Source organism: Oryzias latipes, chromosome 16, assembly GCF_053564925.1.
Source record: "Oryzias latipes strain Hd-rR chromosome 16, Olatipes_Hd-rR_3.1".
In the NCBI taxonomy this organism is placed as follows: Eukaryota; Metazoa; Chordata; class Actinopteri; order Beloniformes; family Adrianichthyidae; genus Oryzias; species Oryzias latipes.
In genome coordinates this window covers 35156619-35179303 of record NC_136252.1, presented here as the reverse complement: position 1 = coordinate 35179303, position 22685 = coordinate 35156619, and the positions used below count along the sequence as shown (strand labels likewise).

The 22685-nt window shown below is 45.0% G+C and overlaps 1 protein-coding gene across 3 annotated transcripts; it reads left to right on the top strand.

Moving 5' to 3' along the window:
• Positions 1-5272: 5272 nt before the first annotated feature.
• On the top strand, positions 5273-22638 carry LOC101162953 (uncharacterized). Of its 3 annotated transcripts, none has more exons than XM_023964034.2 (7): positions 5273-5432; positions 6573-6716; positions 7394-7540; positions 20480-20638; positions 21449-21595; positions 21691-21710; positions 22306-22638. In XM_023964034.2, the coding sequence occupies exons 1-7, from the start codon at positions 5387-5389 to the stop codon at positions 22438-22440; spliced, it is 798 nt and encodes a 265-aa protein (XP_023819802.1). In that variant the 5' UTR covers positions 5273-5386; the 3' UTR covers positions 22441-22638. The 3 variants fall into 3 exon arrangements, with proteins under 3 accessions (XP_023819802.1, XP_011484155.1, XP_004078468.1); XM_011485853.3 differs by having other exon boundaries at positions 7382-7540; positions 20492-20638; XM_004078420.4 differs by having other exon boundaries at positions 5274-5432; positions 7382-7540.
• The last annotated feature ends 47 nt before the right edge of the window (positions 22639-22685 follow it).

Below are 22685 nucleotides of genomic sequence, written 5' to 3'. Positions count from 1 at the left end.
GAGAGAGAGAGAGATAGAGAGATAGAGAGATAGATAGAGAGATAGATGACTTTATTAATCCCACAATGGGGTAATTTCATTTCTGTGGCAGCAACACGACATTCAGAAATAATCTATATAATATAACATCAATAAAGGACATCACAAATGACATTTATATTAGATAATTAAAAATATTACTAAAATTATTATGAAAAATTATTATCAAAAATGAGATTCTTATTAAATAAAGAAATAAATATTAAATATTAAATAAATACAGCTGCAAAAGTGTAAAAAACATGCGGTCTGCAAAACATGTAAACTGTAAAAAAACATTACAAATTTTTTCCAAATACAGAAATAACTAATGAAGTTCACACCAAAAACAAAAACAAACAACTGTTCAGGAACAAAAAACAATTCAAAATTGAAAAACAACAACTATAACAAAAGTAAATGAATTAATGACTAAACAGAAAAACACCCCTGGGACCGTGGAGTGTCACTTTGACACGGTGTTGTACAGTCTGATGGCTGTGGGGAGGAATGACCTGCGGTAGCGCTCCTTCTTACACTGAGGGTGCAACAGTCTTGTGCTGAAGGAGCTGGTCAGCGCCTCTACAGTTTGGTGTAGGGGGTGGGAGGGGTTATCCATGATGGATGTCAGCTTAGCTAACATCCTCCTGTCCGCCACCTCCTCGATGGACTCAAGTGTTCAGCCCAGGATAGAGCCGGCCTTCCTAACCAGTTTGTTAAGCCTCTTCAAGTCTCTGCCTGCACTACCCCCCGCCCATTTAACAATGCATTACTTTTTAATAAATAAAAATGGATGGACGGATGTGTATAAATATATATGTATAAATAAAAGATAGGAGATGGAAACAATATAAGATCAATGTATAAAACAACAAGACTTTATAATGTAAAATAGGCTAAATAATTAAAAGGTAATTCATCGTTAAATGATGTCATAACTAGTGAATGATGTCATCGCTCCCAGAACATAAACCAGTGGACTCTGTTAACGTGAATGATGTCATAATGATGTCATTATGTGATGTCAAATGACATCTGATGACATCATCACATATCATCAGATGTCATTTGACATCACACAATGACATCATTTGAAGTCAGAAGGCTTCCAAGAAAACTCTTGAATACGTGTGATTTCAAGCTTCTAACTGTTCTGAAGAAGCACGTGAACAAAGCTGCACGAGAGCACAAAGATGTCCGGAGAGGCAAAACAGAGTCGGGTCTTCATCAACACCCACTTTAAGACACCGTATCAAACACCAGCAATGTCTGTGAACACAGATTTTCAAAAGGTGAACCCTAAGGTGTCCGTTCAAAAGACTGAACGAGTGGAAAAACGGTCTCCAAAAAAGACAGACGCCAATGTTCCAACCCAGGTCAATAACGGAGAGGTCAAAAAGAAGAAAAAGGTCTTCAATAACGCCAATAAAGTAGTGTATAGTTTCATGTCCACATCTGAGAACAGGAAGTTGCTCAGGACAGCCCCAGAGAGGAGCAATCACTACACTAAAAACAACACTAAACATGTGGAATATTGGACCAAAAAAGAAGTTTATCAGCCTCAGAAGAAAATGGAAACAGAAAGTGACCTCCAAAAACAGATCCAGACATTGAAAGAAAAACTGCAGAGGAAGGAAATGTTTCTGGATCTGGAAGAAAAGAGGAAACGTTCAGCTCAGAGAGACCTGGACCTGTACATCCCAGTACTGGCACAGCTGGAGAGAGAGTTCCAGGTGGAGCATGAACGTGGGCAGCTTTTGGAGAAGGAAATCTGCAAACATAAACAGGTCATTGGTGATTTCCAGAGTCATGAGGTGGAATTTACCAAAGAAGATCAACTTACTCCATCCAAACTCAAGAAAGGACAGAAAATTCAGTGTTTGAATGAGCTCGATGACTTTGGGGAAGTGGAAGATTTAAAGAATCTAAATTCACAACTTGATGAGTTTGTCATCTCCAACCTGGACCTGAAAACCAAGTTGAAGCTGCAGGAAACGGAAACAACAAGGCTTCAAGAGAAAGTAACTGAGCTCACCAAACAACTGAAGGGTTTCAGCTGTGAATAATGGGGTTGTCATGGTTACGGGGGGGGGGGGGGGGTAGAGTTGAAATGACTGTAGGTTATTCAGCTGTAAACAACGGGGATGTCATGGTTACGGGGGGTTAGAGATGAAATGACTGTAGGTCATTCAGCTGTAAACAACGGGGTTGTCATGGTTACAACTATTGGTGAGGGTCAAGAAAGGTGTGTACTTTGAAAATACTGAAAATCAGGTCTGCTCAATCCTGGTCCTCTGGATCACTTTTTAGATTATTATAGATGATCAAACACACAAAGACACCGTTATTTTTGCAATTGTGGGGAAAAAACAAAACAGGGAAAAAAAGAAAGACTATGGGGGGGGGCTGAAAAAACAGGGCTGCACGTTGGTTTGTTGGGTCGACTTTGTGTCCTGACAGACCCGTGTCTGTGTGGGTTTTCCCCGAGGGCTTCGGTTCCCCCCACTCATCCAAATTCACTTGTATAGATGGTGTGGACCTTTCAAAGTCCTTAAAACATTATCTGGCCTGATCTTTAGCTTTGGATTCATGAATCACTGATCAGGTACAGATACGTGTCACCACAGTAAACATGGGTTAAATTGAGGAGTTCAGAAGCTAAGCACACAGAGATTTGGGCTCTGAATATATGATTAGTGCTTAAAAAACAGGGCGGCACGTTGGTTTGTTGGGTCGACTGTAGTACCTGACAGACCCGTGTCTGTGTGGGTTTTCTCCGAGGGCTTCGGTTCCCCCCACTTATCCAAATTCACTTGTGTTGACAAACTAAAGTCATCCACAGAGAAAAAGACCAGTCCCTCAAAATGAATGGTAACTAATGAACAGAGGTTGAGCAGGCCTGTGGGTTTCCTCCAAGAACTTCGGGTCTCCCACGCAAATTATTAGTGATTGGCTAACAAACCAAATGTTCCCCTCCCTGAATCACCACCTTATCGTGGTGGAGGGGTTTGAGTGCCTGAATGGACCCCCGGAGCCCGGTTGTTGGGAGCATTTGCCCCGCCCTTGTTAGGGCCAAATGCCCCATCGTGACGCTGTCGCTCCTGGGAGACTTCAGGCAGGACTAAGAGGGATTCAACAGATCCTCAGAGAAGCAGAAACAGCAAAGATCCAGTTTTTCCTAAAAAAAAGTCACCACCAGCTCCAAAGGTTCCTTTCATGTTTGGTCTAAAAATAAAGAGACCGATAATGGTATGCCTGCTTTGGCAGGTTAGGGTTCGATTCCCTACGGTGCTCTGCTAAATATTTGCACTTTTATACATGAAAAGATGAGCATGGCAACCATGAAGCTGGAGAAGAAAAGACCAGACATTTCTACATTTGTGAGAAATTAGTGATTTTGACAGAATGCTCTTTTCTCAGGTTGCACTTTGTTGACGGTCCCTAGGCAGCCGGCTCGCTGCATGTCTGCATTTACTGCTGGAAGAGAAAAATTCTCATGAAAAGGCAGATGAGCTTCATCCAGATGGAGTTGGAGGCCAGCAGGTGGCGCCAGACGAGCCAGAGGGGGGTCCACAGTCAAGTGTAGAAGCAGGAGCAGAGACGAGATACTTGGTCAGGTTAACTATATATTAAAAAAAATAAACTCCTGCCTAGAAAGAAAAGAACTTTAATGATGTTCAGAGAATTGTCCTGATGTTTTTGATTCATATGTAACCCTTGTGCTATCCTAGGCACTTTAACATAGGGAGTTGGGTCATCTAGACCCACTAGACAGTGCTCTGAACCTTTTTTCTTCAATGATTTGTGATCTTCACTGGTGTCCATGGATTACATGAAATCTTTCCACCTTTATCCACCTTTGTCATGGTAGGGAGAACACGTCAATGGAAGGGGGGGGTCATCTAAGATAGCACAAGGGTTAAAGTCACGTGTGTTGAATAATTTCGCCAAAATAAAAGATGTAATCCCAAAGAACCACATCAGGATTGTGTGGGTTTTGAACCCTTATACTTCTGATGAAGAAACCAGAAACTACCACTGGAGCCTGAAGGCCTCCAGGACTGTTTATTAGTTTATTAGTTTTAGTGGAGGCAGAAAAGATTCATCTTCATCATCCTCATCTTCTCAGATGTACGGACACTTGATGGCTGGACTTCCTGCTTTCAGTCAGTTTTTGGAAGAGCAGGAGCGTGAACGTGAGGACGTCTTATCTTCACACGGACATGCTGCAAAACCTGATCACACACGCACACAGACACACAAAGAAAACACACACAGACACACAAAGACCACAAACTCAGAACACAAACAGACTCCTACATGTTTAGAACTGTCCTGAACCAGTTTCCCAACTCGCTGCAGGGAAGAAAAGAGTTTCTCTGAGAACGTCTGGCCTCAGCCTCTCCTGCCACAGCGTGAGGATCCACAAAGTCACCTCCACATGACTTCAAATCCAAAATATGAACTTTCTCTACCAATTGTTGCCATGGAAACTACTTGGAGTTTGGTGCAGTAGAAATGAACACCTTTAAATGTTAGCAAACAGTCACCAAAAGGCTGAACTTGTAATCATTTTTTATGCTAAATATTAAACAAGAGGTAAAGATGAGGAAGCGTTTTGGGGAAAAAGCTCAGACTTTCTTTGGTGTCCTGCTAAAGTACAGAGACAGCAAAGCCTCATGGGTCTCCTGACGGAAACTGAACCACGGGGACCATTGGTCCACTCATGGTTCAAACCATCTGCTAAGCCAGCGGGAGAGTGTCTAAACAAAGGGATTATGGGAACTAAAGCAGGCTTACTATGCACAAACAGTCCCGCCCACAACTCAGAGGAGAATTTCTGATGAACTCCTGTAGCTCTGCAGAAACTAAGTCTTAGAAAACCACGCAGTATTTGGGGTTTTGCCTCAAAGGGACATAATCCTAATTGAAAGAAAACTGGAGACGTTTTAATAATAGATGTGAAGATGATTGAAGTGGGAGGAGGAGTAAAAAACAGCATGTGGAGCTAATAGTGGATTATATGTGTCTGTCTTTGGCTCACAGTGTTGTGCGTTTGGCCGTACGGATCTGCCGTGACATGAATGTCCAAAGCTCTGACGTCCTTTATACGGCGTGGCGTTCCTCTTCACCTTAGCGTGTTTGTGTGAGTTTGTGGACACTGATGATCTCAAACGTTGTGGGCGGGGCAACAGATCACAGAGACGAGGTGATTCGCCGGCGTGTCGATGCAGACGCCTCTCTTGTCCCTCGTGCAGCGTGAGCACCAAGCGCACGTCTGAGCCGCACAGGTGTCAACTTGTTGAGGAGCTTCAGGTTTCCCACACCGCCTCTCTCCCTCTCAGTCTGCCTGTGCCGCTCGTCCAGGATGAAGGTGCTGCTCTTCCTCTGGCTCGCCTCGCTGGTGTGCTGCGGTGAGTGACCTGCGACCTTTGACCTTTCACACACGTCAGCTGATCTTCAGGTGAACTGCTGCCTCCTCCTCCTCAGAGTCGGTGGTTGAACCAAAACCTCGTGGTTTTTCCTCCAGATCCAAGTTTAGATGTCTAACAGTTTGAAAGCCCCCCTCCGCCCTGGACCTGCTCAGACCTGAACGTTGCTGCAGAAACATCGTTCATCACTTTTGTTTCTCACTGTTGAGCAATGATGCGGAGTTACGGGAACAGGAGCTCCCATGTGCCTCGGAGGATTCTTCTGTCCGCCGGAATGATCAGAGGATCCCAGAAATCAGTGTTGATGAAGACTTTCAGATGAAGCTGGAGATCTCTCACAAAGATTAGCTCCAGGCGAGCTCAGGCTGAAAGAACGTTTTGCTCTGCGGCCGTGTTGACAGACAGTTTACTTTCGCTTCAGAGTTTCAAACCTATTTTCACACTTTGTTTCTTCCTCTCAGTCGGGAAAGTAATCATACAAGTGTTCATCATCTTTGTATTACATCAGAACGTTTTCTTCTTTCCGTCTTCCAAAACAGTTTAGTTTTCCACTTCATCAGCTCTTCATCCTCTGATCTTTCACCCATGGGAAAATCTGTTTTAGGATGTGATGCTGAGTTCTGTAACCCTTGTTCTATCCTAGGCACTTTAACATAGGGAGTTGGGTCATCTAGACCCACTAGACAGTGCTCAACCTTTTTTCTTCAATGATTTGTGATCTTCACTGGTGTCCATGGATTACATGAAATCTTTCCACCTTTATCCACCTTTGTCATGGTAGGGAGAACACGTCAATGGAAGGGGGGGGGGGGGTCATCTAAGATAGCACAAGGGTTAAGACGTTCAGAGATTCAGCTGTGATCGACTCAGCACGGGCGGAAAGTTTGGAGACATTTGAGACAAACATTTCTGTTTTACTGATTGTGATGTGGAGACAATAGGTTGTTTCTCACCAGAGACATGAAACAAACATTTTATGGACCACCGCCTCCACGAAGACCCCCGTTTTACACACTCAGTCGCTCTGATCCTGAGACCAACGTGAATCCATACAAAACGAGTTATTAAAGGAAACCAACAAACCTGGTAAAAAGTCCCATAATGCTTCATGTCCTCTGACAGAAACTACAGAAGACCACAGCGATCAAACCTCCGACTCAGCTGGGACTCCAACGCCAGAATACGACTACACCGCCACCTATGACTATGATGACTATGTGACCTCAGCTAAAGAGCAGGAGCACAGCGCCACCATGGGGCCTGAAGGTGAGCTCCTCCCTGTTTCTGCTCCTTCCACGCCTCGCCACAGCCGTACCGGACGGCGGTTCGTCCTAACCATCGTTTTGTGGCTCTACGATGTCAGCTAGACCTTTAAAGCCCCACTCAGTAATGCAGTTTTGAGCCTAAATTTCTTTATGAATAAGATGCTACAAGAAAATGTCAAAAACTGCATTTATCTGAGTATTTCTTTATTCAAATAGGGAGCAGAAAACAAGCCATTTAAAAAAGCTTGTAGCTTTGATGTTGGTGCTGCAGTGGGCGGGGCCAAAGTATATCTGCTCCGCCCCTTCCTGATGCATCAGACAAACAGACAAATAGATCCATGAACGTCTTTGTTTCCCTCGTCGGAGCTGAAAATCTAAACTGTTCGACCGGATAGATCTGATACTGATCCTTTTTTCGTTGTACCGCTAATGTTAGCTTGGGGTTGTGAGGGACTGTAAGCTAGAGGGAGGGAGTGTAAACAAATAGGTGATGGCAAATGGGGACAGGGTCACTGCACACCAACAGTTCCACCTACATCTCCAAGGGAAATTTGAAATTAACTTTTGCCGCTCTGCAGAAACTATGTCCTAGAAAACGACACAGATTTTTAGATTTTGGCTGAAAGGACTTCTAAGTGGGACCTTAATGCTGCATGTCCTCCTCAGGTCCTCTGACAGAAACTACAGAAGACCACAGCGATCAAACCTCCGATTCAGCTGTGACTCCAACGCCACAATACGACTACGACTACAACGCCACCTATGACTATTACTATGTGACCGCAGCTAAAGAGCAGGAGCAGAGCGCCACCATGGGGCCTGAAGGTGAGTTCCTCCCTGTTTCTGCTCCTTCCGCGCCTTCACGTCCGTACCGGACAGAGTTTCCTTTTGGGTGTTTTTAACGTACTCTCTGGGGATTTATCTGATGTTAGAGAACAAGTATAGAGAAAAAAAAGCTTAAAATTATAATTGTTGGTAATTAAGAGCAGATGAAAAAAATGCAGTTTTAGCCCTTGTGCTGTCCTATGGGGTCCAGATGACCCCCCCTACCATGACAAAGGTGGATAAAGGTGGAAAGATTTCATGTAATCCATGGACACCAGTGAAGATCACAAATCATTAAAGAAAAAAGGTTCAGAGCACTGTCTAGGTCAGGGGTCCCCAAATCCAGGCCTCAAGGGCCGGTGTCCGTCATGTTTTCCACCCAACCTGCCATTGAAGTGCATTATTGGCTTAACACATCTGATCAAGGTAATCAGCCGCAAATAAGGCAGGATTTCTGGAAAACCAGCAGGACACCGGCCCTCGAGGCTTGGTTTTGGGGACCCCTGGTCTAGAGCGTCTGGATGACCCAACTCCCAATGTCGAAGTGCCTAGGATAGCACAAGGGGTACAAAGATCGTAGTTGTTACGTACAAACTACAGTCGGCGGGCCAACAACTCCATGCTCCGCCCCTCTCTGATCATCCACCTGCAGACAAATGGATCCATGAAGGTCTTTGTTTTTCTCACCTGAGCTGGAATCTGGATCAGAACTGGACAGATTGATAGCTACGATGTTGATAACCATTTTTTTGCACCGCTAATGCTAGCTCAGGGGTTGTGAGCTAGCGGGAGAATGTAAACAAATGGATGATGGGAAGAAACTCACCTGCATCTCAAAGGTGAATTTCTAATGAACTCTCGCCGCTCTGCGGAAACTACACTGACCAAAAATATAAACACGTAACACGTAACACACGTAACGTAACACTTAGACCACTTCCGGTTGAGTGGACGCTGGCATGACTGTTGCCGCTGCTCACCGGTAACTTAAACCCAAATTCTCGCTTTTCTAAACAATTCTGCTACGACAGATTTTGGACTGTGAAAACAGAGAACACACGTCACTGTGTCCATCGAATACTTTGATTATTTGCATTCAACTGCACGCTTAACCGATAACTTCCACTACGCCACCCCTCCTATAAGAATATAAACGTGGATCTGTTTTCTTCTCATTTGGAGTGCATTCCTTTCCCGAACTCGTCCAACCCTGATGAACTGGTTTCTTTTTATAATAACTGCCTTTTAGATGTTCTTAACAAATTCGCTCCTGTAAAAACCCGGTCTGTTTTATTTGTTAAATCTTCCCCCTGGTTCACCCCTGAACTCCGTAAAATGAAAGCCAAATGCCGCCAGTTGGAACGGCTCTGCAAAAAAACTGGCTCTCCCGTTCATAAGGAAATCTACAAAAAAACAGATTCTACAATACAAGGACTTGGTTTCTAACACTAAAACGAACTACTTGACTCAACTGATTGATGCAAATAAGGGAAATTCCAAAATGCTGTTTTCTTTAATGGATAATGTCTTTCAACCCCGTAACAGTTTTCCCCCTCATTTTTATTCAGATGAGCACTGTAATTCTCTTCAGTTATTCTTTAACCAGAAAATTCTAGATATCCATCAGCATCTCCATTCCTCCACCTCTCCTCCCATCCCGTCTGACTCATTTTCTGTAACTCATACATTCACTTCCTTTTTCCTCCCTGATCCCAGTGAAATTTCCCACCTCATCCATAAGTCCAAACCATCCACATGTTTGCTCGATCCCCTTCCAACATGGTTAAATCTGGTTAAATCCTGCCTTCCTTCTCTTCTTCCTTTCATTTGTGCCATTATCCACTCCTCATTGACATCAGGTATCGTCCCCTCACTCCTCTAGATCGCTGCCGTCAGACCCATCCTAAAAAAACCCGGCTCAGACCCTAATTCCTTTCATAATCTTCGTCCTATTTCCAACCTCCCCTTCATCTCAAAAATTCTTGAAAAAATAGTCGCCTCCCAACTTTCCCATCATCTCACCCAAAATGATCTTTTTGAACCTTTTCAATCTGGTTTCTGTCCCCCTTCATAGCACAGAAACTGCCCTACTAAAAATCACCAATGACCTTCTCCTAGCAGCTGATTCTGGACTCTTCACCATCCTCATCCTCCTCGACTTGAGCGCAGCATTTGACACCATATCTCACTCCATCCTCCTCCACAGACTTTCAGCCCTCGGTATCGAGTCAACCCCCTTCCGCTGGTTTCATTCTTATTTTTCAAGCCGCACTCAGTTTATTCAACTGAATTCTTTCAAATCCCAACCCTCACTCATTTCATCTGGTGTTCCTCAAGGTTCTGTTCTCGGTCCCCTCCTCTTCATTACCTACCTGCTACCCCTTGGTAATATATTCCGTAAATTCAATATTGATTTTCATTGTTTCGCGGATGACACTCAGCTCTATCTGTCCAGTAAACTCAACTCTTCTATTCCACCTGCCTCCCTCTCCTCCTGCCTGTCTGAAATAAAAACCTGGTTCACCCTAAACTTCCTCAAACTTAACAGAGATAAAACCGAATTACTCCTCGTAGGTTCCAAATCCACCCTTTCCAAAGTTTCTAATTTTACCCTTTCCATCGATTCCTCTCCAGTTTTCCCCTCCCCTCAAGTAAAGAGTCTGGGTGTCATCCTTGATAGTACATTATCATTTCAATCCCACATCAATAGCATTACTCGGTCAGCCTACTTTCATACATGCAATATTAATCGACTCCGCCCCTCCCTCACCATCCACTCCGCCTCCATTTTAGTTCATAGTCTGGTCACCTCTCGTCTCGACTATTGTAATGCTCTTCTCTTTGGTCACCATGGGGAGCCGTGCCTTCAGTCGCTCTGCTCCCCAACTCTGGAACTCTCTCCCCCCAGACCTCCGTAACACTGACTCCTTTCTGATCTTTCAATCCAGACTAAAAACCTATCTGTTTAAGCTTGCATTTCCGGAACACAATTTCCCATTTTCTGTCAGCTGATTTTACTAATGAATCCAATTTATTTATTGTTTTTAACATGTTGTGATTTTATTGTGTTTTACCTCTAACTTTGTACGGTGACCTTGGGTGTTTTGAAAGGCGCTTTTAAATAAAATGTATTATTATTATTATTATTATTAAACGCAAAACTTTTGTTATTGCTCCCATTTTTTATGGTATGAACTCAAAGATGAAATATTGTTCACAAATCTGTCAAAATCTGTGATAGTGAGCACTTCTCCTTTGCCAAGACAATCCATCCCACCTCACAGGTGTGCCATATCAAGATGCTGATTCTTCTTTCTCATTCGGCTTTTCCCATCAGGGGTCGCCACAGCGAATCATCCTTTTCCACCTCACTCTATCATGGACATCTTCTACCCTAACATTAGCCAACTTCATGTCCTCTGTTGAGACATCCATGTATCTCCTCTTTGGCCGTCCTCTTGCCCTCCGGCCAGGCAGCTCCATCTCCAACATCCTTCTACCAATATATCCACTGTCCCTCCTCTGAACATGTCCAAACCATCTCAGTCTGGCTTCTCTGACTTTGTCGCTAACACAGGCAACATGAGCCGTCCCTCTGATGTACTCGTTCCTTATCCTGTCTAACCTGGTCACTCCTAAGGAGAACCTCAACATCTTCATCTCCGCTACCTCCATCTCAGCCTCTTGTCTCTGTCTCACTGCTACCGTCTCTAACCCATAGAGCAGAGCTGGTCTCACCACTGTCTTGTACACCTTTCCTTTGAGTCTTGCTGACACTCTTCTGTCACACAACACTCCTGACACTTTCCTCCACCCGCTCCAACCTGCCTGCACTCGCCTCTTCACCTCTTTTCCACAATCCCCATCACACTGAACTGTTGACCCCAAGTATTTAAACTCCTGCACCTTCTTCACCTCAGCCCCCTGTAACCTAACGCTTCTACCTTGATCCCTCTCGTTCAGACACATGTATTCTGTCTTACTATGACTGACCTTCATGCCTTTTCTTTCCAGAGCAAACCTCCACCTCTCTAGCTGTTCCTCCACCTGCTCTCTACTCTCACTGCAAATTACAATGTCATCCGCAAACATCATTGTCCAGGGAGATTCCTGTCTTACCTCGTCTGTCAGCCTGTCCATCAGCATAGCAAACAAAAAAGGACTCAAAGCTGATCCTTGGTGTAGTCCCACCTCCACCTTGAACTCCTCTGTCTGACCTACAGCACATCTCACCACCGTCATACTTCTCTCATACATGTCCTAAACTACTCTGACATACTTCTCTGCCACTCCAGACGACCTCATACAGTACCACAGCTCCTCCCTCGGCACCCTGTCATACGCCTTCTCTAAATCTACGAACACACAATGCAGCTCCTTCTGACCTTCTCTGTACTTTTCCATCAACATTCTCAAAGCAAAAATGGCATCAGTGGTGCTCTTACGGGGCATGAAACCATACTGCTGCTCACAGATCTCCACCTTCTTCCTAAGCCTGGCTTCCACTACTCTTTCCCACAGCTTCATTGTGTGGCTCATCAACTTTATTCCTCTATAGTTGCTGCAGTTCTGCGTGTCACCCTTGTTCTTAAAGGTCGGAACCAGAACGCTTCTCCTCCATTCCTCAGGCATCTTCTCACTCTCTAAAATCCTATTGAACAACCTCGTTAGAAATTCCACTGCTGTCTCTCCTAAGCACTTCCATACCTCCACAGGTACGTCATCAGGACCAACGGCCTTTCCGCTCTTCATCCTTTTCAGAGCCTTCCTAACCTCATCCTTTCCAATCTCTGCTACTTCCTGCTCCACAACAACCACATCTTCCTCCCTTCTTTCCCTGTCATTTTCCTCGTTCATCAGCTCCTCAAAATACTCCTTCCATCTTTTCTGGACACTCTCCTGGGTTGTTAGCACCTTTCCGTCTCTGTCCTTAATCACCCTTATCTGTTGCACGTCCTTCCCATCTCTGTCTCTCTGTCTGGCTAGCCTGCACAAGTCCTTCTCTCCTTCCTTTGTGTCTAACCTGTCATATAGCTCATCGTAAGCTTTCTGTTTGGCCTTTGCCACCTCTCTCTTCACTCTGCGCTGCGCTTCCTTGTACTCCTGTCTACCTTCCTCAGTCCTTTCTACATCCCACTTCCTTTTAGCCAACCTCTTCCTCTGGACGCATTCCTGAACTTCCTCATTCCACCACCAAGTGTCTTTACCGTCTTTCCTCTTTCCAGATGACACACCTAGCACCTTCCTACCCGTTTCCCTGATAATTTCTGCTGTAGTTTCCCAGTCATCTGGAAGCTCATCCTGACCACCCAGGACCTGCCTCAACTTCTGCCTAAATTCCTCACAAGTTTCTTCATTCTGTAGCTTCCACCACTTGGTCTTCTTTTCTGTTTTCCCTCTCTTCTTCTTCCTGACCTCCAGAGTCATCTTACACACCACCATGCGGTGCTGTCTGGCTACACTCTCTCCTACCACCACTTTGCAGTCATTAACCTCTCTTAAATGTCCTAATCTACATAGGATGTAGTCCACCTGAGTACTCCTACCTCCACTTCTGTATGTCACTCTATGTTCCTCTCTCTTCAGGAAGTAAGTGTTGGCTACAGCCATTTCCATCCTCTTCGCAAAGTCCACCACCATCTGTCCCTCCAGATTCCTTTCCTTCACACCAAACCTGCCCATCACCTCCTCATCACCTCTGTTGCCCTCACCAACATGCCCATTAAAGTCTGCTCCAATAACAACTCTCTCTCCTCTGGGAAAACTCTCTATGACCTCATCCAACTCACTCCAGAATCTCTCCTTCACTTCTAACTCACAGCCAACCTGTGGCGCATACCCACTGACTACATTCACCATCACCCCTTCAATTTCTAACTTTAGGCTCATCATCCTGTCTGAGACTCTTTTCACCTCTAGAACGCTGTTTACAAACTCCCCCTTCAGAATCACACCTACCCCGTTTCTCTTCCTATCAACACCATGATAGAACAGTTTGTATCCTCCTCCAATACTACGTGCCTTGCTGCCCTTCCACCTTGTCTCCTGCACACACAGTACATCTACCTTCCTTCTCTCCATCATGTCTGCCAGCTCTCTGCCTTTCCCTGTCATTGTGCCAACGTTAAGAGTCCCTATTCTCAAACCTATGTTCCTGCCTTTTCCCTTCTTTGGCCACGGACCCTTCTGCCTCCCCTCTTTCTTTGACCAACAGTAGTCAAATTTCCACCGACACCCTATAGTTTAACAGCATTGGTGGCGGTCGTTAACCCGGGCCTCGACCGTTCCGGTATGTCTAAAGTGTTGTGGATGATTTGCATGGTTATTTTGGCAATTTTTACGCCGGATGCCCTTCCTGACGCAACCCTCTCTATTTATCCGGGCTTGGGACCGGCACAGAAGTAACTGGCTTGCAACCCCTGTGGCTAGATTATCAAGATGCTGATTAGACAGCATGATTATTGCACAGGTGTGGCTTAGACTGGCCACAAGAAAAGGCCACTCTGAAATCTTCAGTTGTATCACACAGCACAATGCCACAGATGTCGCAAGTTTTGAGGGAGCGTGCAACTGGCATGCTGATAGCAGGAATGTCGACCTGAGCTTTTGCTATGGAATTGAATGTCCATTTCTCCACCACAAGCCGTCTCCAAAGGTGTTTCCGAGAATTTGGCAGCACATCAACCGGCCTCACAACCGCAGACCACGTGTAACCACACCAGCCCAAGACCTCCACATCCAGCATGTCCACCTCCAAGATCGTCTGAGACCAGCCACTCGGACAGCTGCTGAAACAATCGGTTTGCAGAACCACAGAATTTCTGCACAAACTGTCAGAAACCGTCTCAGGGAAGCTCATCTGCATGCTCGTCATCCTCATCGAGGTCTCGACCTCACTCCAGTTCGTTGTCGTAACCGACTTCAGTGGGCAAATGCTCACATGCGATGGTGTCTGGCACGTTGGAGAGGTGTTCTCTTCACGGATGAATCCCAGTTTACACTGTTCAGGGCAGATGGCAGACAGCGTGTGTGGCGTCGTGTGGGTGAGCGGTTTTCTGATGTCAATGTTGTGGATCGAGTAGCCCATGGTGGTGGTGGGGTTATGGTATGGGCAGGCATATGTTAAGGGCGAAGAACACAGGTGCATTTCATTGATGGCATTTTGAATGCACAGAGATACCGTGACGAGATCCTGGGGCCCATTGTTGTGCTGTACATCCAACAACATCACCTCATGTTGCAGCATGGCAATGCACGGCCCCATGTTGCAAGGATCTGTACACAATTCTTGGAAGCTGAAAACATCTCAGTTCTTGCATGGCCAGCATACTCACCGGACATGTCACCCATTGAGCATGTTTGGGATGCTCTGGATCGGCGTATACAACAGCGTGTTCCAGTTCCTGCCAATATCCAGCAACTTCGCACAGCCATTGAAGAAGAGTGGACCAACATTCCACAGGCCACAATAGACAACCTGATCAACTCTATGCAAAGGAGATGTGTCGCACTTCATGAAGCAAATGGTGGTCACACCAGATACTGACTGGTTGTCTGAGTCCCCTGACCCCCTCAATAAAACAAAACTGAAGATTTCAGAGTGGCCTATTCTTGTGGCCAGTCTAAGGCACACCTGTGCAATAATCATGCTGTCTAATCAGCATCTTTCCTGTGACGGTTTCCTGTGACGTCATTTCCGGGTGAGCTATTCCCAGTGCTAGTCGTGTGTGACTGCTGTCCTCTTGTTTGGCATTAGCCTTACTACTATTGCTTACTCTAAGGGTTATCTGGGTTAATATTCACATCTAGTACCTTTTATTAACGAATTCACCACTGTTAAACCGCTTGCTGTTCACTTTCTCATTTTGCTAAATAGACCACTTCTCTTTACCTAAACACCGCTAGCCTTAGCTTAAAACCTAGCATGGCCACCACTCCTTCCGCCTCTCCTCCTCTCTCCTGCCCCATGTGCCATATGTTTAGTGATGATCCTGCCTCCTTTAGTGAAGATAGCGGTAGGTGTGTTAAGTGTAGTCTTGTGTTAGACTTGGAGGCCAGGCTGGAGCAGTTAGAAGCGCGGCTCCGCACAGTGGAAGCTAAGCCGGCTAGCCAGGTCGTTACTCGTAGCGCGGGCCGCGCTACCAGGGCTAACTTAGCTAGCACCCCAGCGCCCTCCCAACAGCCGGGAGACAGTCAGGGGTTTGTACCGGTTGGGAGGAAACATAGTGCTAAACGCAAAATCTTAGAGCACCCGAGACTCCACGTTAGTAATAGGTTCTCCCCCCTCGGCGACACACCCGCTGAACACTCAACTCTGGTTATAGGCTCTTCTGAAGTTAGAAACGTGGAGCTCCCAGCGGCTACAGTCAGGTGTTATCCGGGGGCCAGAGTTGGTGACATCGAGGGGAACCTTAGGATGTTAGCTCAGAGTAAGTCCAGGTTCCGTCGAGTCGTGATTCACGCAGGCGGTAATGATGCCCGACGGAGACAGTCAGAGGTGGTTAAGTTAAACGTAACTTCGGTGTGTAAACTGGCTAAGACGATGTCCGACACTGTAATTTTCTCTGGTCCCCTGCCGAACTTAGTCAGTGATGAAATGTACAGCCGCTTTTCATCATTTAACCGCTGGCTTTCTAGATGGTGCCCAGAAAACGGCGTTGGTTTTGTGGATAACTGGAGCGCGTTTTGGGGGAAGCCCGGTCTCATGCGGAGAGACGGCGTCCTTCCCACCCGGGACGGTGCCGCTCTTCTTTCTAGAAACATTTCTGCTAGCCTTAGTCTGTTAACCTGACAATCCAGAGACGAGACCCGGGCGCAGAGCAGCAGTGTAAAACGCTCCTCTGAGCCTCCCTTAGGGTTAGTGCCGGTGCAAAACCCATGCAGGGAAAGTCAAGCAGGTCCTAGCTTTAGCTTATGTGCTGAAAGACAAATGAAAGGAGCGCGTCATAGAAACCTCAAAGTGACAGACAGCAGTACTCACAAGCAGAATTATGATGTCATTAAATGCGGTTTATTAAACATTAGATCCATTTCCTCCAAGTCCCTCTTAGTCAACGAGTTAATTACTGATAAAAACCTTAGTCTTTTAGCCTTAACAGAAACTTGGCTCCATCAGGATGACTATGTTAGATTGAATGAAGCAACCCCCCCCCCCCCCCCCACTTATAATAACTATCAGAAATCCAGGATTTCAGGGAAAGGAGGTGGTTTGGCAGTAATATCACAGTCTAGCTTACTTCTCAGCCCTAAAGTTAAAAATGCTTATAATTCATTTGAAAACATCATATTGTCTTTAAGTCACCCAAACAGGAAAACTCCAAAACCTGTTTTACTCATAATTATTTATCGCCCCCCCCGGCCCATATTCAGAATTTTTAACTGAGTTTTCCGACTTCCTATCGACTATTGTCTTAGATTCTGATCAAACTATAATATTAGGGGATTTTAATATTCATGTTGATGACCCCAGTGACTGCCTAGGAAAGGCTTTTGCAGCTTTATTAGATGATGTTGGTTTCACCCAAAGTGTGAATGAACCCACTCACTGTCATAAGCACACCCTGGACCTTGTTCTAACCCATGGTGTAGAGATCAGCCAGCTGAGTGTCCTTCCTCTTAACCCCATCATTTCTGATCACTTTATGATTACCTTCCAGCTTACACTGGAACATCCTTCTGCACCAGTGAATAAGAAACAGCTTAGAAGAACCTTAACTGACCGTTCTGTGTCTGAGTTTAAACACACAGTTCAGCCAGTACTTAGTGATATTCTGAGAAAATACTCTGAGACCAGCTCCCATAGTATCAGTCCTAATATAAATGACCACTTTGTTAATGATGCCTTACAAGCCCTCAGGAGTACACTTGATGTTGTTGCCCCCTTGAAACCTAAGTTCGTCAGACAAAACCGAGTAGCACCGTGGTTTAATGCTGAAACTCGTTCTCTTAAACAAGAAACCCGTAAGTTGGAAAGAGAATGGCGCCGCTCCGGTTCAGAGCAGTCTCTGGATATCTGGAAACATAGCCTATTAAATTATAAAAAAGCTCTGCGTAGAGCTAGAAGCCAGTACTATTCAACCTTAATATCAGAGAATGGAAATAATCCAAGATTTCTTTTTAGCACTATAGCTAAATTAACTCGCAGTCAGAGCTCAGTAGAACCACATGTTCCTGTTTCTCTCAGCTCTGATGATTTTCTTACATTTTTCGACAGTAAAATCTCAACTATTAGACATAAGTTAAATCAAGTTATTCCTACTATCAGCCCAGAACAGGCTGAAGCGGTAGAAATGGAGGCATCCATTGAAACCTCTGTAACATTAGACTGCTTCACTGCTGTGGATCAAGCGGAAATAACATCAATTATTACGTCCTCCAAATCCTCAACGTGTCTGTTAGACCCAATTCCCACTAGACTTTTTAAAGAAACTTTTCCCCTAATTAATGATCCCATATTAACAATGATAAATACCTCTCTGGAAACGGGTTACGTGCCACAGTCTTTTAAATATGCAGTTGTTAAACCTCTTCTGAAAAAGCCCAGTTTGGATCCTAGCATCTTGGCCAACTATAGACCGATATCAAACCTGCCCTTTATTTCTAAAATCCTAGAAAGAGTTGTAGTTAAGCAGCTTTACTGCCACCTACAGGACAACAGCCACTTTGAAGACTTTCAGTCGGGGTTTAGACCCCACCACAGTACGGAAACTGCACTAGTTAGAGTCTCTAATGACTTGTTATTGGCCTCAGAAAAGGGACTACTTTCTATTCTGGTCCTGTTGGACCTCAGTGCAGCCTTTGACACTATCGACCACAGTATTTTACTCCATAGATTAGAGCAGGACATAGGGATCAGAGGATCTGCTCTCCAGTGGTTTAAATCCTATCTGTCCGATAGGTATCAGTTCGTTAATGTAAATGGCCATTCCTCTCAGTGCACACGGGTCAACTATGGAGTCCCACAGGGCTCAGTCTTGGGACCGATCCTGTTTACGCTTTATATGCTACCCCTAGGAAACATAATCAGGAAACACAGCATTAATTTTCATTGTTATGCCGACGATACGCAGTTGTATTTATCCATGAAGCCTGACCAGAATGACCAGATAGAGAAACTGAACGCCTGCATCAGTGACATCAAGACCTGGATGACAATTAATTACCTCCTCTTGAACCCAGAAAAAACTGAGGTCATTATACTTGGTCCTAAAAACCTCAGAGATGCTCTGTCTGCTCAGATAGTCTCCCTGGATGGCATAAGTATAGCCCCCAATTCCACAGTTAGAAACCTTGGGGTTTTACTTGACAAGGATTTATCATTTAAGGCTCACATATCTCAGGCGTGCAGAACTGCCTTTTTTCACCTGCGGAATATTGCTAAGATCAGAAATATACTTTCTAAGAGTGATGCTGAAAAACTCATCCATGCATTTGTTACGTCGAGGCTGGATTACTGTAACTCCTTGTTAGCAGCGTGTCCTAAGAGTTCCTTAAGAAGTGTCCAGCTTGTTCAGAACGCAGCAGCTAGATTGTTAGCTGGAACTAGCAGAAGAGATCACATCACTCCTGTGTTAGTTTCGCTCCATTGGCTCCCAGTTGATTCCAGAATCAAGTTCAAGATCCTCCTGTTAACCTATAAGGCCTTACATGGAATGGCCCCGTCCTATATTAAGGACCTCATAGTCCCTTACCACCCAATCAGAACACTTCGCTCGCAAAATGCAGGACTGCTTGTGGTTCCTAGAATTAGTCAAAGTACAATTGGAGGTAGAGCGTTTTGCCACCAAGCCCCTGTCTTATGGAATAAACTCCCAGCTCATGTAAGAAAGGCCGACTCAGTTTCTACATTCAAAGTTAGACTGAAAACATTCCTCTTTGGACAGGCTTATTGTCAGACTAGTTAGTATTCAGAGATTATTTAACATAATGTTAATTTGTTTAAATTAAAATTAATAATAACTATTTCTTTTAAAAGGCTGCTAGAAGTTGAAACTGGGGTAACTATGGTGCACTGGGGTTCTGTCCTCTTTCCTGTTTTTACTTCTACCCTTCCTCTCCTCTATTCTTGATCATTATTCATCATTTAGTTCTCCATGCCTCTGTTTGGTGCAGTGATTCATGTATTGTCCCTCTTTTCCTCTCCCCTCCTGGGGAGTGGGAGTGCTTCCAGACTCCAGTTGTTTCATCCGTGCTCCAGTTCCTGACCGAGTACCTCGCCTTTGCTCCTGCTCCTACACCTGGCTGTGGATCCTGTCTCCGGCTCGACTCGCGCCTTTGACTGTACCCCCAACCACGGCTGGATGAAGCTCGTCTGCTGGACTTTTATATATGTAGTTGTAGATTTAGATAAGTTAATTCTTCTCTAAGATTTCTGGTAAATCGCCTGTCCGTCCTGGGGGAGGATCCCTCCTTCATGTGGGCACCCCTGAGGTTTCTTCGTTTTTTCCGGAATCCGGTTTTTTTGGGAGTTTTTCCTTACCGCGAAGGGGGGTCTAAGGGCAGGGATGCCAGTATAGCTTAGTCAGTTTGTTAGTTCATTTTAGTATTTTTCTATTGAACTCTTTGTATTCGTGATCCTTATGATTTCATGTTTTACTTCGAAGCCCATCAAGACGACTGTTGTTGTGATTTTGGGCTATACAAATAAAATTGAATCTTGATATGGCACACCTGTGAGGTGGGATGGATTGTCTTGGCAAAGGAGAAGTGCTCACTATCACAGATTTAGAAAGATTTGTGAACAATATTTCAGAGAACTGGTTATTTTGTGTATGTGGAAAATGTTTCACATCTTTGAGTTCATACCATAAAAAATAGGAGCAATAACAAAAGTGTTGCGTATATTTTTGGTCAGTCTATGTCCTAGAAAACGACACCGATTTTTAGATTATGGCTGAAAGGACTTCTAAGTGGGACCTTAATGCTGCATGTCTTCCTCAGGTCCTCTGACAGAAACTACAGAAGACCACAGCGATCAAACCTCCGATTCAGCTGTGACTCCAACGCCACAATACGACTACGACTACAACGCCACCTATGACTATTACTATGTGACCGCAGCTAAAGAGCAGGAGCAGAGCGCCACCATGGGGCCTGAAGGTGAGTTCCTCCCTGTTTCTGCTCCTTCCATGCCTTCACATCCATACCGGACTGCGGTTCATCCTAACCATCGTTCTGTGGCTCCTGTTACCGACTAGGACGGCAGCTCCACCTTTATCCCTTGTGCTATCTTAGATGACCCCCCCCCCCCCCCCCCCCAATTGATGTGTTCTCCCTACCATGACAAAGGTGGATAAAGGTGGAAAGATTTCATGTAATCCATGGACACCAGTGAAGATCACAAATCATTGAAGAAAAAAGGTTCAGAGCACGGTCTAGTGGGTCTAGATGACCCAACTCCCAATGGTAAAGTGCCTAGGATAGCAGAAGGGTTACAGCCCCATCCCAATGAGTTTCCTTTTGGGTGTTTTTAACATGCTTTCGGGACATTTTTCTGATGTTAGAGGACAAGTATGGAGAAAACAAAACTTAAAAGTAGAATCGTCGGTAATTAAGAGCAGATGAAAAAAAAGCAGTTTCAATTGTGTTATCCTATGGGGTCCAGATGACCAGATGTTGATCACCATTTTTTTGCACCGCTAATGCTAGCTAAGGGGTTGTGAGCTAGCGGAAGAGTTTAAACAAATGGATGATGGGAAGGAACTCGCCCACATCTCAGAGGTGAATTTCTAATGAACTCCTGCCGCTCTGCGGAAACTATGTTCTAGAAAATGACATGTTCTTTTATTTTGGCTAATAACGTTATTGGTCACAGGCCACTGGGAACGCTTTGAACATATCAAAGGATGATCAAAATAGAGATCAGAGGAAGATCAGGGTGGGACTTTAATGCTTCATGTCCTCTGACAGAAACTACGGAAGCCCACAGGGATCAAACCTCCGACCACAGCGAGGACTCAGCTGTGACTCAGTCGAAATTTGACCATGGCTATACAGTCCTCTTCAAGCGTCACTTCAAAGTAGGGCAGGAGCAGAGCGCCACCATGAGGCCTGAGGGTGAGTTCCTCCTTGTTTCTGCTCCTTCCACACCTTCGCATCCGTACCGGACTGCGGTTCTTTATAACCAACGTTCTGTGTTTTTCTGTCTGCAGAGGCCAGGACCGTTCAAAAGGTGAGAAACCTGCAGCGTCGTTGTCATGTCATAACATGCTTGACGTGGAGCGCTCCCCTGTGGACAAAACTCCAGTGTCCTCCTCTGGTGGCGCTTCATTTTTCTAAAGTGGGAGTGGCCCATGCAGGCAAACATTAAAGAGCGCATCTCCAGAACAATAAAAAGAAATATGAGGAATACATGTGATGATTGTGACCTGTGGAGATAGCAGGTGGAGAAGCTATGTTGGTGGTTCAGAGACAGGAGGCGGAGCTTAAGATGCTGAGGTTCTGTTTGGGACCAGGATTGACCATTGAATCCACCAGGATTATTCACTGAATCCACCAGGATAGATCACTGAATCCACCAGGATGGATCAGATCATGGATGTTCTAGAGATCCATGCAGGGAAGTAGATGGAGACATTAGAGAGGAAGAACAGCTGTGATGATGATGATAGGATGTTGAGGGTGGAGACTCCAGAAAAGAGGAAGATGTGAGGGAGGGGGATGCAGAGGAGTGGCAGATGATGCCCCACGGCGCCCCCTGCAGGGCGCAGCAGAAAGCACCTGCAGCTCCTTAAAGCTCAATTCTTCTTTTCACTTGTTTCTTCCAGAGGATGAAGGATCCACAGAGAGTCTCCAACAGCTGCAGACCGATAACGCATCACAGATCCATCATCGGAACTCTGCTGATGTCACTTCCTGCTCTCCTGTATGAGAGGGGGATGACTTTTGTCCACTCGATTTAGGACAGGTTACCATAGTGATGCCCCATCGGTTTTTTTGCTTCACACTCAGACAAAACTCTGAAATGGTTATTTCGTTTACTGCAAATTTTAAAAAAGCGTTTTTTTATCGTCTTAACAGGAAAACATCGGATTTAATGCTGATTCTCGTGTAAAACAAAAGTAAACTTTTTCATTTGAATATTAAAAATCTTCCCCTTCTTTTGTGTTCTGGATGGACGGATGAACAAAGTGACATCAGGAACACA

Coding starts and splice junctions, on each gene's coding strand:
- LOC101162953 (XM_004078420.4), top strand. CDS start 5,387: ATGAAGGTGCTGCTCTTCCTCTGGCTCGCCTCGCTGGTGTGCTGCG. Junction 20,639..21,448: donor CGCCACCATGGGGCCTGAAG/GTGAGTTCCTCC, acceptor GTCCTCTGACAG/AAACTACGGAAGCCCACAGG. Junction 21,596..21,690: donor CGCCACCATGAGGCCTGAGG/GTGAGTTCCTCC, acceptor TTCTGTCTGCAG/AGGCCAGGACCGTTCAAAAG.